This window comes from Carcharodon carcharias, chromosome 5, assembly GCF_017639515.1.
Source record: "Carcharodon carcharias isolate sCarCar2 chromosome 5, sCarCar2.pri, whole genome shotgun sequence".
NCBI classification, from domain to species: Eukaryota; Metazoa; Chordata; class Chondrichthyes; order Lamniformes; family Lamnidae; genus Carcharodon; species Carcharodon carcharias.
Genome location: NC_054471.1, coordinates 31,430,702 through 31,447,507, shown reverse-complemented (window position 1 = coordinate 31,447,507; position 16,806 = coordinate 31,430,702). Strand labels below are relative to the sequence as shown.

The following is a 16,806-nucleotide window of genomic DNA, read 5'->3' as shown; positions in this document are numbered from 1 at the left end:
GTCTCTCATTGGCTCTCAGCCGGCAGGCAAGACCCCTGATGCCACAACAAGATTCCGTGCCTGATACTTGTCCCTGATTTGGACAAAAAAATACATTCACCAGTTACCCATCAGTCATCCCATTTCTTTTATTTGTCCTTGGGATATGCGCCTCGCTAACAAGGCCACCATTTGTTGCCCATCACTAATTGCCCTTGAGAAGGCAATGCTGAGGCTCCTTTTTGAACCACTGCCGTCCATGTAGTAGACACCAACAGTGCTGTTAAAGAGGGATCTCCAGGACTTTGACCCAGAGGCAGTGAAGGAACAGCAATATAGTTCCAAGTCAGGTTGGTGTGTGGCTTGGTGAGGAACTTGCACGTGGCGGTGTTCCCATGCAACTGCTGTCCTTGTGCTTCTAGGCGGTAAAGATCACCGGTTTGGATTGTGCTGCTGAAGGAGCCTTGGCAGGTTGCTGCACTGTACCTTATAGATGCTACACACTGCTGCCACTGTGGGCTGATGGTGGAAAGAATGAATTTGTAAGATGATGAATGGCATGCCAATCAAGCAATGCTGTTTTTTGCCTTGAATAGCATTGAGATTTTTCAGTGTTGTTGGAACTGCACTTGGCCTGCCAAGTGGAGAGTTTTTTAAGTTCATTTTGTTCATTTATTGCCCATATCTAATTGCCCTTGAGAAGGTGGTGGTGAGCTGCTGCCTTGAACCGCTGCAGTCCCTGTGGTGTAGGTACACCCACAGTGCTGTTAGGGAGAGAGTTCCAGGATTTTGACCCAGTGACAGTGAATGAACGGTGAAATATTTCCAAGTCAAAATGGTGAGTGGCTTGAACTTTTTTTTTCCCATCACATTCTTGGCTTGTGCCTTGCAGATGGTGGACAGGCTTTGGGAGTCAGGAGGTGAGTTACACATCAGTCACCTTCATTCTATGATACTCATCTTGAGAATGGTGCAATTTGCTAGAATCTGGAATTTAACGATTTTGCTATTGTAGGTCTCTATGGATGTTTTTGTCTGCTTTGAATTCTCTTGGGGAACAATTTTAAGGAGTCCAATTTTCCTACTTTGACCACAAATTAACCTAATTTTACCAATTTTTCCTCATATCTTTCAATATTGATGTGACTCAGATGTGACTCAGTTGGTAGCATTCTTGTCTCTGAGTCAGAAGGGTGAGGTTACAAGTCCCACTTCAGAGACTTGAGCACAAAAATCCAGGATGACACTCCAGTACAGTACTGAAGGAGTGTTGCACTGTTGGAGATGCCATCTTTCAGACTCCCTTGCTCTTCTTTGAAATAAAGGCATGGGATCTCTTACATGTACCTGAGAGGAAACATGTTTCCTCAGTTTAACGAATCATCTGAAAGATAGCAAAGAGTAAGATAGAGTAGAAGGTAGTGCAATAAGTTTTGATTACAGCAAAGAGAATCTAAAGGAAGGATGACTTCTTTGCAGTGCAGGTGCAATGAGAGAGTAACGTTTAGAGGAACATTAACTAAAGTACGACCAATAAAACGGAGAGACAAGAATGGTCAACAGATAAAGTTGGAAGCAGGAGACGAGAGGGACTCCCCTTCAAGTGATGAATTTTTCTGTACATAGAGGAGAGTGCGAGAGGAGGACCCCGAGCCAGGAAGTCAGCAGCACCTAGAGGACAATGAAGGAGAGGAGGATCCTGGGACAGGCAGTCAGCAGCATCTAGAAGAGAGTGTAAGAGAAGGACCCCGAGCCAGGCAGCCAGCAGCACCTAGCACCTAACATCACAGGAGAAACACAAGTTCATTAGTTGGCAAGAAACTGCTGTTCGGGAGTGTCATCAAGTAGCTGAGAATTAGAAAAACGCATTTTTAAAAGAAGGGGGTACTTACATTTAAGTAAGAAACACAAGCAATAGGGAAATAAAGTTAAGTCAAAGCCAGGTAAAATAAAGTAGCATAACTAAACCAAAGTAAAATAAAGTTAATGCAAAGGAAATAAATTGAAGCCATAGCAGGACAGCTCAGTCGTGTGGAATGCAAGTCTTGTAATATGTGGGAAATTGTGGATGCTACCGATGTCCTAGACGACCACATGTGCAGGAAGTGTCACCAGCTGCAGAACCGTAGGCTGCAGAATTTGGAGCTCGAGCAGCAGCAGGAGTCACTGTGGCACACCCGCAAGGCTGAGAGCTATGTGGATAGTACATTCAGAGAGGTGGTTAGGAGCCTGGAGGCAGAAAGGGAATGGATGACTGCCAGGCAGTCCAAGAAAATTAGGCAGATAGTGCAGGAGTCTGCTGGGGTCCCGCTCACCAATTGGTTTTCTGTTTTGGATACCAGTGAGGGTATTGGTTCGTCGGAGGAGTGCAGAGCCAATTTCGTGGCACCACAGGCAGCCCTGCTATACAGGTGGGGAGAAAGAAGAGGGGAAGAGCAGTAGTAATAGGGAATTCGTTAGTTGGGGACAGACAGGCATTTCTGTGGCCATAGACATGACTCCAGGATGGTGTGTTGTCTCCCTTGTGCCATGGTCAAGGATGTCACGTAGCGGTTGCAAGACATTCTCCTCGGGGGGTGGGGGTGATCAGACATAGGTCATGGTCTACGTTGGTACCAATGACGTTGGTAGGAAAGGGGATGAGGTCCTGAAAGCAGACTTTAGGGAGCTAGGAAAGAGATTGAAAAGCAGGGTCTCTAAAGCAATAATCTCAGGATTACTCCCAGTCCCATATGCAAGTGAGTATAGAAATAGGAGAATTGAGCAATTAAACACATTGCTGGAAAGCTGATGGGAGGGAGGGCATCAGATTTCTGAAGTATTGGGACCTATTCTGGGGAAGATGGGACATATACAAGCTGGATGGTCCATACCTGAACAGGACTAAGACAAATATCCTCACAAGGGAGATTTGCTAGTGCTGTTGGGGGGGGTTTAAACTATATAGGCAGGGGGATAAGAACCTGAGGGAAAATTCAGAGCAACGAACGGGGAGGTGGTTAGTGAGTAAATATGAAAGACAGAAGCAGCACAGATTAAAAAATGTACAACACAGGAATTTGGCAGTGTTAAAAGGTATATGCATAAATGCAAGGAACATAGTAAATAAAGCCGATGAGCTGAGGGCACAGATAGACACATGGCAGGCTGGTATCATTGCTGGAATGGCTTAAGGGAGGCAAAAATGACAGCTCAACATCTTTGGAGTTTTCCGGCAGGATAGGGAGGGGAACAAAAAAGGTAGGGGTAAAGCATTATTGGTTAAAGAATCAATTACAGCTGTGAAGAGGGATGATATACAAATGAAGCATCAAATGAGGCTAAATGGATTGAGCTCAGAAATAAAAAAATGGCAGCCACACTGCCAGGAGTGTAGTATGAACCCCCAAATAATGGAAGGGAGTTAGAAGAGCAAATATGTAGATAGATTTCTGAGTGCAAAAACACCAGGGCAGTAATCGCTGGGGACTTCAACTACCCTAATGTTAATTGGGATACGAACAGTATGAAGGACACAGAGGGTGCAAAACTCTTGAATTTCATTCAGGAGAACTTTTTTAGCCATCATGTAACAAGCCCAGCAAGATGGGGTGCAATTCTAGATTTAGTCTTAGGAAATAAAACTGGGCAAGTGAATGAAGTAGCAATGGCAGACCATTTTTGGAGATAGTGACCATAATATAGTTCGATTTAGCATCATTATGGGAAAGGACAAAGATAGAACAGGAGTAAAAGTTCTGTATTAGGGGAAGATAAATTTTACAAAGCTGAGAGTGGATTGGATACAGCTATTAGCAGGAAAAACTGTGTCGAATCAGTGGGAGGCATTCAAAGGCGAGATTCTATGGGCACAGTGTAGACACGTCCCTACAACGATAAAGGCTGGTACTGCCAAATCTAGAGCCCCCTGGTTATCCGGAAGCATACAGGCCAAGATAAAGCAGAAAAAGAAAGCTGATGACAGTCACAAAACAATTACTACTGTTGGAAACCTAGAGGAGTATAGAAAGTACAGGGGTGAAGTAAAAATGGAAATTAGGAAAGTAAATAGAGGATATGAAAAAATATTGGCAGGTAAAATCAGATAAACTCCCAAGATGTTTTACCAGTACATTAAAAGCAAGAGACTAACTAAGGAAAAGGTAGGGCCTATCAGAGGTGTGCATGGTAACTTATGGGTTGATGCAGATGATGTGGGCAGGGTTTTCAATGAGTACTTGGCCTCTGTCTTCATTAGCGAGAGGGATAATGCAGACATTCTAATTAAGGAGGAGTATTAAATATTAGATACACTAAGCATCATGAGAGAGGAAGTACTGGAGGAACTGGCATCCTTGAGGGTGGATAAATTACAAGACCAGATGGATTGTATCCCAGGCTATTGAAGGAAACCAAGGAGGAAATAGCAGATGTTCTGAGGATCATTTTCCAATCCTCACTAGATACAGGTAAGGTTCCAGAGGATTGGAGGTCTGGCAATGTTGTACCATTATTTAAAAATGGTGCGAAGGATAGGTTAGAAAATTATAGGCCGGTCAATCTGACTGCAGTTGTGGACAAATTATTGGAAACAATTCTGAGACAGGATAAACTGTCACTTAGAAAGGCATGGATCGATCAGGGGTAGTCAGCATGGTTTTGTTAGGGGAGATCGTATCTCACTAACTTAATAGAATTTTTGAGGAAGTAACAAGGAAGATTGAAGAGGGTAGTGCAATGGATGTTGTCTACATGAATTTTAGTAAGGCATTTGACAAGGTCCCATATAGCAGATTAGTTAGGAAAGTGAGATCTCATGGGGCAGCTTTTTCCCCCCAGTCGGGGGGGGGGGGGGGGGGGGGGGGGGGGTTGTGCAGGAGTGGGTGCGAGTGGGTGGGTTCCCAGACACGCTGCCATTTTACGTGGGCAGGCCAGCGTGACGTGCACCAGGAAGCGCTATGTGCTCCCTGTGCGGGCGGGGGAGGGGGGGATTCCCTGAGCGCTCTTTCGTGCATGTGCATGCGCATGAAAGAGTGCACAGATCTCCCTGAGGCAAAGGGCTGCCTCAGGGAGAACAGTGTTACTTTTGAAAAGATAATAAACAATGAGAAAAATTTTATTGACACTGTCACATGAGCTGGGACATGTCAATTACTTTTATCAAAAATGTAACACAAATTTTAAATCCCTCATGAAACCTCATCCTGCCTGTGGATGAGGTTTCATGTTTCTTCTGAAGGCTGCCTGGGCTCATCGCCTGCCCGCCAACCTTAAGGTTGGACGGGCAGGTCCATTAATCATCTTAATTACTTTTCAATAGGCCTTAATAGGCCTTTGACAGTTCGGTGGGCGCGCAGTCGAGTCGCCGAACTGAAAATCTAAATGACACGCGGTGATGCCGGGACGCCTGCCCGATGTCACTGTGCGTCATTTTACCCGTCAGCAAGTGGGCCCCGCCCCTACTAACCAGAGGGGTAATTCTGCTCATGGAATACAGGGGAAGGTGGCAGGTTGTTTCCCAAATTGGCTCAATGACAGGAAACACAGGGTAATGGTGGATGGATGTTTTTGCGTATAGAAAACGGATTCCAGTGGTGTTCCACAGGGCTCAGTGTTGCTGTTTGTTGTAATATATTAATAATTTAGACTTAAATGTGGGAGGCACAATTGGGAAATTTGCAGATGACACAAAAATTGGCCTTGTAGTGAAGAGGATAGCTGTCAACTCCAGAATGATATCAGTGGTTCGGTTGAGTGGGCAGAGAAGTGGCAAATGGAATTCAATCCAGAAAATTGCAAGGTAATGCATTTGGGGAGGGCAAACAAAGCAAGGGAATATTCAGTAAATGGAAAGCTATTGAGAGGGTTTGAGGAAATGAGAGACCTTGGAGTGCATGTCCACAAGTCCTTGAAGATGGCAGGACAGATGGACAAGGTGGTCAAGAAAGCAAATGGAATGCTTTCCTTTATTGAGCGCGGTATTGAATACTAAAGCGGGGATGTAATGATGGAACTGTATAAAATGCCACTTAGGCCACAACTGGAATTTTGTGTACAGTTCTGGTCAACACATTATAAGACAGGCACAATTGCTCTGAAGAGAGACAGAGGAGGTTTACAAGAATGTTGCCAGAGCTTGAAAATTGCCACTTGAGGAGGGATTGGATAGGCTAGGTTTGTTTTCTTTAGAACAGAGAAGGCTAAGGGGTGACCTAATTGAGGTATACAAAATTATGAGGGGCCGAGCTAGGGTAGACAGAAAAAACTTGTTTCCCCTAGCTGAGGGGTCAGTTACCAGGAGGCATAGATTTGAGGTGATTGGTTGATGGATTGGAGAGGACATGAGGAAAAACTTTTTCACCCAGGGGGCGGTGGTCGTCTGGAATTCACTGCCTAAGCTGGTGGTTAAGGCTGAAATGCTCAACTCATTTTAAAGGTACCTGGATCTGCATCTGAAGTGAAGTCACCTGCAAGGCTACGGATCAGGTGCCGGAAAGTGGGATTAAAATGAGCGATTAGTTTCTTTTTTCTCTTTTTTTGGCTGGCGCAAACACGGTGGGCTGAACAGCCTCTTTCTGCACCGTAACTTTTCTATGGTTCTAGCTTGCCTTGAATACATTGTGTTGAATAACTGTTGTCTGCCACTGTGCTTCAGAAAGTAACTTAATTAGGACCTCTGCTGATAGCTTCAAACACTGAATTGCGACCTTGCAATTTACAACCAACTTAATTATGTGTATTTCTTTCCCTGCAATGGAAACCTGAAAGGGTTAAAAATTGAAAATCTCCAGCTATGCAGTTGTTTGTGGTCACATTAATTGAACTCAGTTTCTCCTTCTGCTTTTTCACTTTAATTATTTATAATTTATAGCACCAGCTTGTTTGAGCTTGGATGCTGAGGCCAAGATCTGGGTTAGTTTAGTGTGATTCTCAGCTTTCTGATCAGCCAGACTTATTAGGTAACCCCAGTGAGTCTGACTATTTGGAATTCTTTTATGACAATGCCACAGGCACTTTATTTAGACAGTCCTGAAGATCTATCAAAAGCTGATGCACAGACTTAATTGTCCTGTTAAAATTAGACTGCCATTCTCTTTTGTTACTCACACAGCCGGTTGTCTTTTTTTAACCAGCCTCTTTACTAAAAACACACCTCTGACAATGTAATAATCCTGCGATACTGCACTGAAATATCACTCCTGAGGTGGGGCTTGAATTCACAACATTTTGCTGGGGAAGAAAGTGCCATTTCAGAATTTCACTCTCTCGCAAGAATGCTAGCAACAGTACCAAAGTGGCACTTAACCATTTTATCATCTTTTTGATGAGCCGTTAAATGAACCATCCAGGTAGATGCAAAAGATAGCATGGGCAGAAATTTCCTCTCGTCGCAGGGTTGGGGGTTGAGTGGGGGCAGGCGCGAACCCAATCGGCGCCCCCGATCTGGGCTGCATCACCATTTTACGTGGGCAGGCCAATTAAGGCCCACCCAGCGTGACACCACCTCTGCGGGTGGGGGGGTATTCCCTGAGTCAGGGCCTGCGCTCTTTTGCGTATGTGCACGAAAGAGTGCAGTTATCTCCCTGAGGCACCTCTGTGCCTCAGGGAGAGTACTTTCACTTATGAAACATTGAAAAAAGGTAAAAAAAAAAGTATAAGGACATGTCCCCTGATGTGAAACTATCACAGGAGCTGGGACATGTCCATTAATTTTTTCAAAAATTTTTATTTAATTAATAAACCCTTCATGAAACCTCATCCCGCCCGTGGATGAGGCTTATTGAAAAATGTGAAGGCCGCCTGGGCTCTTCGCCAACCTTAAGGTTGGACAGGCAGCATTCTTAACAGCTTTAATTACTTTCTTAATGGCCTTAATAGGCCTTTGACGGTTCAGCAGGTGTGCAGCCTATTCGGCTGCACTCCTGCCGAACTGACAGGCTAAATGAGGCACGTCGGACGTCACCGCCTGTCATTGTATGCGTCAGCAAGCGGGGGCGGGGCCTGCTTGCCAACACAAAAATTCTTCCCCATGGCACCTTTTCAAAGAAGAGCATGGAGTTCTCTTCTGTCATGTTCTGGATTCACTCCTTAACCAACAAAAGAAATCAATATCAGAATTATGGTTGATCCATCTCATTGAATTGGGAGCTTGCTGTCTGTGGGAAAGGGAGATGTTGGAAACCATGGCTATCAGAAGCCAACAGAAGTACAGTAGAACAGGAAGGAGCACCACTGCTGCTCCTTCCTCCACATGAATTTTGTTTTAAAACTTTAATTGACCTTTTTGACTGCATCTATGCACAGAAATCTCATGGCAGCTCTGAAATAGGTATAAAACCTCTCAGTAACAAAAGTAAGATGCTTAAAGCTGTTTTAGAAAACCACTCTGGATACCTGAAAACCAACTGAAGCTAATATGACGTCAGGCACCTTCGGCACCCAGCATAGCCCTGCAAAACTCGACATTTTTTTCCCTCATTTGCACCCTGACTTAAAATTAGCTGCTGCTGTAAAAGGGCAAACTGGCTGCTGGAGGTGCAGCCAACACCGGCAGCTCATCAACATTATTTAAAGGAGGCTCAGTGCCAATTTCGAGCCTCTTGGTCTGGCTGCGCTTTGTGGTCGCCTCATACTCTTGTGCCTTAAATTGTGTACTGACAAATTTTCATGTCATTCTCTCCTATTTGCAATGTACCTAGTCAATGCCCCTAAATGTGAAACTGTGAATGATATTAATACTTTATATGTATTTTTGCACATGCAACTCTTTTTATAGTCGCTAGGTTACTCTGCTCCTCCATTCTTTTGATAATTTTTCCATTCAGAGTATATTTAATTCAGCTCTGTAACATTCTTCTGTACTCTCACATGTTCTCATTCATGGTTTGCCATGGTTTGATTTAGTACAATCTGCAAATTTTAATATCATTCCAGATCATTTAAACAAAAGCGATCTTGAAACAGATCCCTGAAGCACACTGAAGACATATTAGCTATGTCTTGCCAATCCAAGAAAAATCCATTGATCTTCCTTTCTGCTTTCTTACCCATGCTGCTAACTTTACCTTTTAGTATAATGGACCTTAATGCTTTACAACCAACCTCTTAGGTGACACTTTGTCAAAGTTTTTATTAAAGTCCAAATATATCATACCTACTTTGGACTAGTTTAACAATATTTAATTAATTAAAGTCTGTTAGTGCTTTTCTCTGTTACAGTTTGGGGTTCTTATTAAACTATTTTCTTCCCCACTATATTTGGAAGTTGTACTTTTTATGTAACCTGCCCTTATCAGTGCGCACAACCTGAGGGAGAGCAATTGCTAGACATAATCACATGCTATACATCCAAACTTCATTTGGATATTAGACTCAAGGGAGTGAAGAATATGGTGAAGGCCATACATGCCAACTGCTGAAAGTCAGTCAACATTTGCTAACAAAAACCTGTACAAGCTCTTTACTGCCACTCCTCTTTTTCCAACTCTCTGTTCCTAAACCACATCAGCTGAGTTCCAAAGAGTCATATTGGACTTGAAACGTTAACTGTTTCTCTCACCAGACGTGCTGAGTTTTTCCAGCACTTTCTGTTTTTTATTCCGCACTGGCTACTAATGGGTCTATTAATGGATTGGGTCCATTTTCAGCAGTTCATGCTCCAAGCTTCTAATGGCAGTGACTTCTGGCATGCTAAACTGTAGGCAAGAACTCTCAGTGATCAGAACCACTGCTATTAGTGGCAGGAATGGGGGCTAAGGTTGAGCTTAATAGCAGCTGGATTCCAGTAAGAGTGGAATGGGAGAAATGAGTAGTAATGAGTGGTAATAAAGAGAGTACAACAATGAAGAGCTAAATGAATGGTGAAGAGAGAAATAGATGGCACTAGTTAATGGATGCAATGAAGGAGGAATGGTTAGCAATTAGGAAATGAAGGGCCAGCAGACAGCAATGAAGTGCAAAAAAGTGAGAGAAGAAAGGACAATGATTGGTAATGCAGAAGAGGGAAAGGCAATGATGGAAACATAGGGTGAAAATATGGCAATGAAGAGGATTGGGAAGGGATTATCAGATAACAAATGGGAAAAAGAAGAAATCAATAAAGGGTAAAGGAAATTGAAGGGCAGAAAAGAGTGAGGAATGGGGCACAAATTGGGAGTTGTGCTTTGAGATGGTAAATAATCGAATGCCAGCAGTAGTGGATGGAGGCAAGAATAACAATTGAAACGAGGGATAGAAAGAGTACCAGGATGAAGTGAAAGGTAGAAATATCAGCTTGAACTGGGGGATTTGCGGGATGGAGAGTGTATGGAGGGGGAAATGTTTGAAAAGGAAGGTTGGTAGACTTGACTAGGCTTGTTTAAGGCTATCAGCATGTTCTTATTCCTAAATGTTTTTCTTCGTGTCTAATCTCAAATAAACTTGCAACACCTCAGTGGCTACTGTCAGCACTATAACAAAGATGCACACGTAGCGTGAGGACTACTGTCGCTATTGAAATGTGCATGCTTTCTGTTGTATCCCTGTAACTATTTCAAAGCGTTCATTTTTTTCTTCCAGTAGTCATGTGAGTATGGGTCACCATTTGTTTCTTGAGCAGAGATTTGTGATTGGTCAGGTTGCAATTCATGGCATTGGCTAAGAACCAACATGTCAATCATAAGGAAGGGGATATAATAGCTTAAGAATCTGAAAAGTGCTACACGCCTGAAAATTCTATTGGTCATGTCCCAGTGAAGTAATTCCATTTTTATGAGGTCAAGTTTTATGACAGACAATTCAATTTAAGACTGTCATCTCTGGGTCTGCCTAGTAGGGGGGCAGCAATTGTGCACTGTGGAAATATTTCCCTTGCGTGCTTAATAACCTTTTTCTATAGATTTTTATGATTCACAGCTGCATAAGTAGCATGAACAGTTCGGTATGGCTCTTAGCTCTGCAATTAACTATGTTGCTTGGTAGGAGAATCTGTACAAAGTATGCATGTGGGCTGGAAAAGAGCAAAACATCTCACATTCAAGGAAAGGATATTTATTGAATGTTTTACACATTTCCAAATCATTACCTTTGATCCTATCACCTTTAGATGTTGTGAAAAAAATCACTGTCAATTATTGTTACTTTGTTTTACTGGCAGTTCACAAGGTGCAGATGAAATGCTACAGGGGAACCAGGAAGTTAGTTTAAAATGTAGTAATGGCCCGCGAGCCAGTGGCGGCTCCCATCCTCGCTAAGTGCCACTCCCCGACATTCCTTTTCCTGCAATCTCGTTGAGCGTCGCGAGATTTGTTTTAATATCATTTCCCGTATGATTGGGAGACTGCGCTTCTTTGGAGCTGTCTCTCGCTGCTCCCCGACCTCCAAGCTGTGGCCACTCCCCGGCCTATAAGTTGCGACCTACCCCCGACCTATGAGTTGCAGCCCACGCCCCTCCCCGACCTCCAAGTTGCGGTGGGATCTTGAACAGGAACACAAGTCCAGGAGAGGAAAACTGTGAGAGGGTGAGTCGGGGAGTGGGAGGTTCTGCAAGAGGGTGGGTCAGCGAGGGAGCAGAGGCCACAACTCGAAGGTTGGGGAGAGGGAGAGACCACAATGCTGAGAGTTGGGGAGGAGGAGGATCTGCAGCAACTAGGAGGATCAGGGAGCAGCAGATTCAGGAAGCAGGATTGGTGGCAGACAGGTTTAAGTAGAAAGTTGTATTTTTTAAAATAAAATGAGTTTAAAAATATAAAAGTTATTTACCAATACCAATGTAGGGATTTAGCAATGTAGAGTATTGCAGCTTAGTGGGTATAATGTTTTAATATTTGTTTTTTTCTGATGCGGAAGTTCCTACAGAACCTAACATTGATTCCCATAGGGAACCAGTGATTCATTTAAAGTTGTTTCACTTAAAGTCACAAATTTCAGGAACGCAACCACAACTTTAAATAAATGCATGTCTATTTATTTTTAAGTATAGTATGTGATTTGTTATTAGTTACATGCATTATCCTGTAACATTACATCATGAAGGAGTAGCAAGCAATTATAATTTATAAAGTAGTCAATGTGGCTCTCACATTCCAGGTTTTTTTTGCGAAAGTGGCACTTGCTTGAAAAATAGTGAAGATCCTTGGTGTATTAAGTAATTGAGGTGCATAAGATGATTGAAGGATTCAGTAGAGTGAATAGAGAAATACTATTTCATATGATGAGACACTCAGAATAAGATGGCATATCCTTAACCTTAGGGCTAAGCTGTTCAGGGTGATGTCAGAAAGTACTGCTTCACACGAAGGATAATGGAAATTTGGAACCCTCTCCCCAAAAGGCTATTGTGACTGGGATTCAATTGAAAATTTCAAAATTGAGATTGATAGATTTTTATTAGGCAAGAGTATCAATGGTTACCAGGGCAGGTGGATGAGGTTAAGATACAAATCATGATCTGGTTGAATAGCAGAACAGGCTCGAGGAGGTAAGTGGCCTACTCCTGTTCCTATTTTCCTTTGTAATGGGTGTTACCCACTAATTGGTTGACAACATTAGGAAATTCTCAAATTTATAACTCAATCACAAATTGTTCATTAGGTCAACAAAAAAGTGGCTGACTAATGTCAAGATGTTTTATAAAATGATGAAAACTTGTGGAATCTAATAGCTAAACTGAATTTTGTTATGGTCAGACATTAGGTTTGGTTTTCTGGTTTCCTGCCTACACCAGATGTTGCCAAATAACAAACCAGCCTTTAATGTGTTTTTTTTTTCTTTTTCCATTTCTATTCTGTGCACTTCACTGCTCTAATAGCCGACAGGCAGTGGTTGTGAAATAGGAGTCACTACAATCTATATCAATGAATTAGATGAGGGTACAGAGTTTGTCCAAATTTGCTAATAATACAAAGATAGGTAGGAAAGTAAGCTATGAAGAGAATGTATAGAGACTGCAAAGGGATATAGACAGGTTAAGGAAGTCGGTGAGAACATAACATATAGAATATAATATGGAGAAATTTGAAGTTATCCATTTCGGCAGGGAAACGAAAAAAGAATATTTTATATAATTTGAGAGATTAGGAAATATTGGTAATCAGAAGGACCTCAGTGTCCTTGCAAACAAAGTACAGAAAGTTAATATGTAGATACAATGAGCAATTAGGAAAGCAAGTGGTATGTTAGCCTTTATGACAAAGGGAGTGGAGTATAAGAGTAGGCAAGTCTTACTGCAATTATATAAGGTCTTAGTGAGACCATGCCTGTACGGTTTTGGCCTCCTTATGTAAGGATATATGTCTGAGAGGGAGTGTAACAAAGATTCACTCCACTGATTTCTGGGATATGGGGATTATCCCATAAGGAGAGATTGACTTGACCGCGTCTATATTCCCTAGATTTAGAAGAATGATAGGTGATCTCATTGAAGCACGTAAAATTCTCAAAGGGCTTGTCATGATAGATGCCAGGAGGACATTTCCACTGGCTGGGGAGTCAAAGACTAAGATTCACACTCAGAACAGGACTGAGATGAGGACAAATTTCTTCACTCTGAGTGTTGTGACTCTTTGGAATTCTCTTTCCCAGTGTTCTGTGTGTGCTCAGTCATTGAGTTTGTTCAAGAGAGAGGTCATTGGATTTTTGGATACTAAAGAAATCAAGAGATATGGAGATATGGCTGCAAAGTGAAGTTGTGGCAGAAGATTATTGTAAAGTGTTAGCTGTAGATCGGTAGAGGGTATTAGTAATATTAGGTAGTTCAACAGTAAGTATTTATTAACTACTAGAAATGATATATATAACTACAGTAAAGGTCCAAGTTAGGAGCTGTCCTCATGCTTGCTTCTACACAGGACTGTCCAACACTACACTGACAGGTCATGTGTTCTCTTACATCACTGTGTGGGTGGTATTGTACTCAGTCCCACATTAACCCTTTATGTGCCAGAACCTTATACTACACCTCCCCCCAAGTCTTTATCCAATGTATTTACAAGTTATCCCAATTTACCCCATGTATTTATCTCATTACTACCACCTCAACCCCCCACCTCCCAGACCCCTGAGTTCATAGGTCTGAAAGCCTTTTAACCCTCCCATATTTTGTTCTCACTACTGTTGGAGGAGTGGTAGGCTCTGTCACTGCAGGTAAATTTTGTTGAATTGGAAGTTATTCTGACATTTGGGTATCTTTCTCAATTTCTCTCCATGTACACTGGGAGGGACCCTTCGAAGGATGAGGAAGAGGCTGCTTCTGTTTATCTTGACCATCTGGCGGGGTCCAACCAGGTATGACCAGGGTTGGTCATTGTCTTTCCAGATGATAGTGCCCTCTCTGTTTCTGTCTGTTAACAATTTTCAGTCTAAACCAGTATATTTCACCCAATCCCATGTGATCTAATTTTGTTTACTAACCTGTGTGGGATCTTATCAAAACCTTTCTGAAAATCCATATACGCCACATTCACTGTTTCTCCTTTATCTGTGCTACAAATAACATCCTCAAAAAACCCTAAAGATTTGTCAAACATGATTTCCCTTTCATAAATCCATATTGACTCTTCCCAATTATTAAGTGTCTAGTTATAGTTTATAATCGAATCTAGCCCTTTTCCCTACAACTGATGTCAAACTAATAGGTCTGAAGTTCTCTATTTTCAGTCTCCCTTCCTTCTTAAATAATGGGGTTACATTTGCTACTTTCCAGTCTGCAGAAACCTTCCCAGAATCTGTAGAGTTTCGAGTGATAAACACCAATGCATCCACTAAGTTGGCAAATGTTCCACCACCTTTCATGAAAGAAGGGAGAGAATACACATTGAACAGTTAACCTAACATCAGTCATTGGGAAAATGCTGGAATCTATTAATAAGGAAGTTATAACAATGCACTTAGAAAAGCCTAGTATGATTAGAACAGGTCAACATGGTTTTACTAAGCGGAAATCCTGTTTGATAAGGTTATTAGAGTTTTTTGAGGATGTAATTAGTGAGGTAGATAGATAAAGTGGAACCAGTAGATGTAGTAAAGCTGGATTCCCAAAAGGTTGGCAGAGGGGGTGGGGTTGCTTTGTTAATAAGAAATGAAATTAAATCGATAGCAAGAAATGATGTTGGGTCAGATGATGTAGAATCTGTGTGGGTAGAGTTGAGGAACCGCAAAGGTAAAAAAAACCATAATGGGAGTTATGTACAGGCGTCCAAACTGTAGTCAGGATGTGGGGCACAAGATACACCAGGAGATAGAAAAGGTGGGTAAGAAAGACAAGGTTACAGTGATCATGGGGGATTTCAATATGCAGGTAGACTGGGAAAATCAGGTTGGTAGTGGATCCCAAGAAAAGGAATTTGTGAAATGTTTACGAGGTGGCTTTTTGGAGCAGCTTGTGGTGGAGCCCACGAGGGAACAGGCAATTCTAGATTTAGTGATGTGTAATGAGGCAGATTTGATAAGGGAGCTTAAGGTGAAGGAACCCTAAGGAGGAAGTGACCATAATATAATAGAATTTACCCTGCAATTTGAGAGAAAAAGCTGGAATCAGATGTAACAGTATTACAGTTGAATAAAGGCAACTACAGAGGCATGAGGGAGGAGCTGGCCAGAATTGACTGGGAGATGAGCCTAGCAGGAAAGACAGTGGAACAGCAATGGCAGGAGTTTCTGGGAGTAATTTGGGAGACACAGCAAAAATTCATCCCTAGGAAGAAGAATCATACTAAAGGGAGGATGAGGCAACCATGGCTGACAAGGGAAGTCAGGAACAGCATAATAGCTAAAGAGAAAGCGTACAATGCGATGAAGAGCAGTGGGAAACCAGGGGATTGGGAAGCCTACAAAGACCAACAGAGGACAACTAAAAAAGAAATAAGGAGGTAGAAGATTAAGTATGAGAGTAAACTAGCCAGTAATATAAAAGAAGATTGCAAGAGATTTTTTAGATATATAAAGGGTAAGAGAGAGGCAAAAGTGGACATTGGGCCACTGGAAAATGACGCTGGAAAAGTAGTAGTGGGGAACAAAGAAATGGCAGAGGAACTGAATAGGTACTTTGCGTCAGTCTTCACAGTGGAAGACAGGAGTGACATCCCCAAGGTTCAAGAGAGTCGGGGGGCAGAGGTGAGTATGGTGGCCATTACCAAGGAGAAGGTGCTAGGAAAACTGAAAGGTCTGAAGTTGGATAAATCATCTGGACCAGATGGATTATACGCCAGAGTTCTGAAGGAGATAGCTGAAGAGATAATGGAGGCATTAATGGCGATCTTTCAGAAATCACTGGAGTCAGGGAGGGTCCCAGAGGACTGGAAAATCGCTAATGTAACCCCCCTGTTTAAGAAGGGAGTGAAGCGAAAGACGGGAAATTACAGGCCGATTAGCCTGACGTTGGTCGTTGGTAAGATTTGAGTCCATTATTAAGGATGAGATTTCAGAATACTTGGAAGTGCATGGTAAAATAGGGCAAAGTCAGCATGGTTTCATCAAGGGGAGGTCATGCCTGACAAATCTGTTAGAATTCTTTGAGGGGGTAATGAGTAGGTTAGACAAAGGAGAGCCAATGGATGTTATCTACTTGGACTTCCAGAAGGCCTTTGACAAGGTGCCACCCGGGAGGCTGCTCAGTAAGATAAGAGCCTATGGTGTTAGAGGCAAGGTACTAGCATGGATAGAAGATTGGCTGTCTGGCAGGAGGCAAGAGTGAGGATAAGGGGGTCCTTCTCAGGATGGTGGCTGGTGACTAGTGGAGTTCCACAGGGGTCAGTGTTGGCACCACAACTTTTCACGTTATCCATTAATGATCTAGATGAAGGAACTGAGGACATCCTGGCTAAGTTTGCAGATGATACAAAGATAGGTGGAGGGACAGGTAGTATTGAGGAG

General features: G+C 42.6%; 1 protein-coding gene across 1 annotated transcript in view; it reads left to right on the top strand.

Moving 5' to 3' along the window:
* Positions 1–2,031: 2,031 nt before the first annotated feature.
* LOC121277696 (kinesin-like protein KIF6) overlaps positions 2,032–16,806 on the top strand; it is a 109,416-nt gene continuing 94,641 nt past the window's right edge. Inside the window, exon 1 of the mRNA XM_041187333.1 lies at positions 2,032–2,104. Coding sequence (XP_041043267.1) covers positions 2,032–2,104 — 73 coding nt within the window. The remainder of the gene's footprint in view (positions 2,105–16,806) is intronic.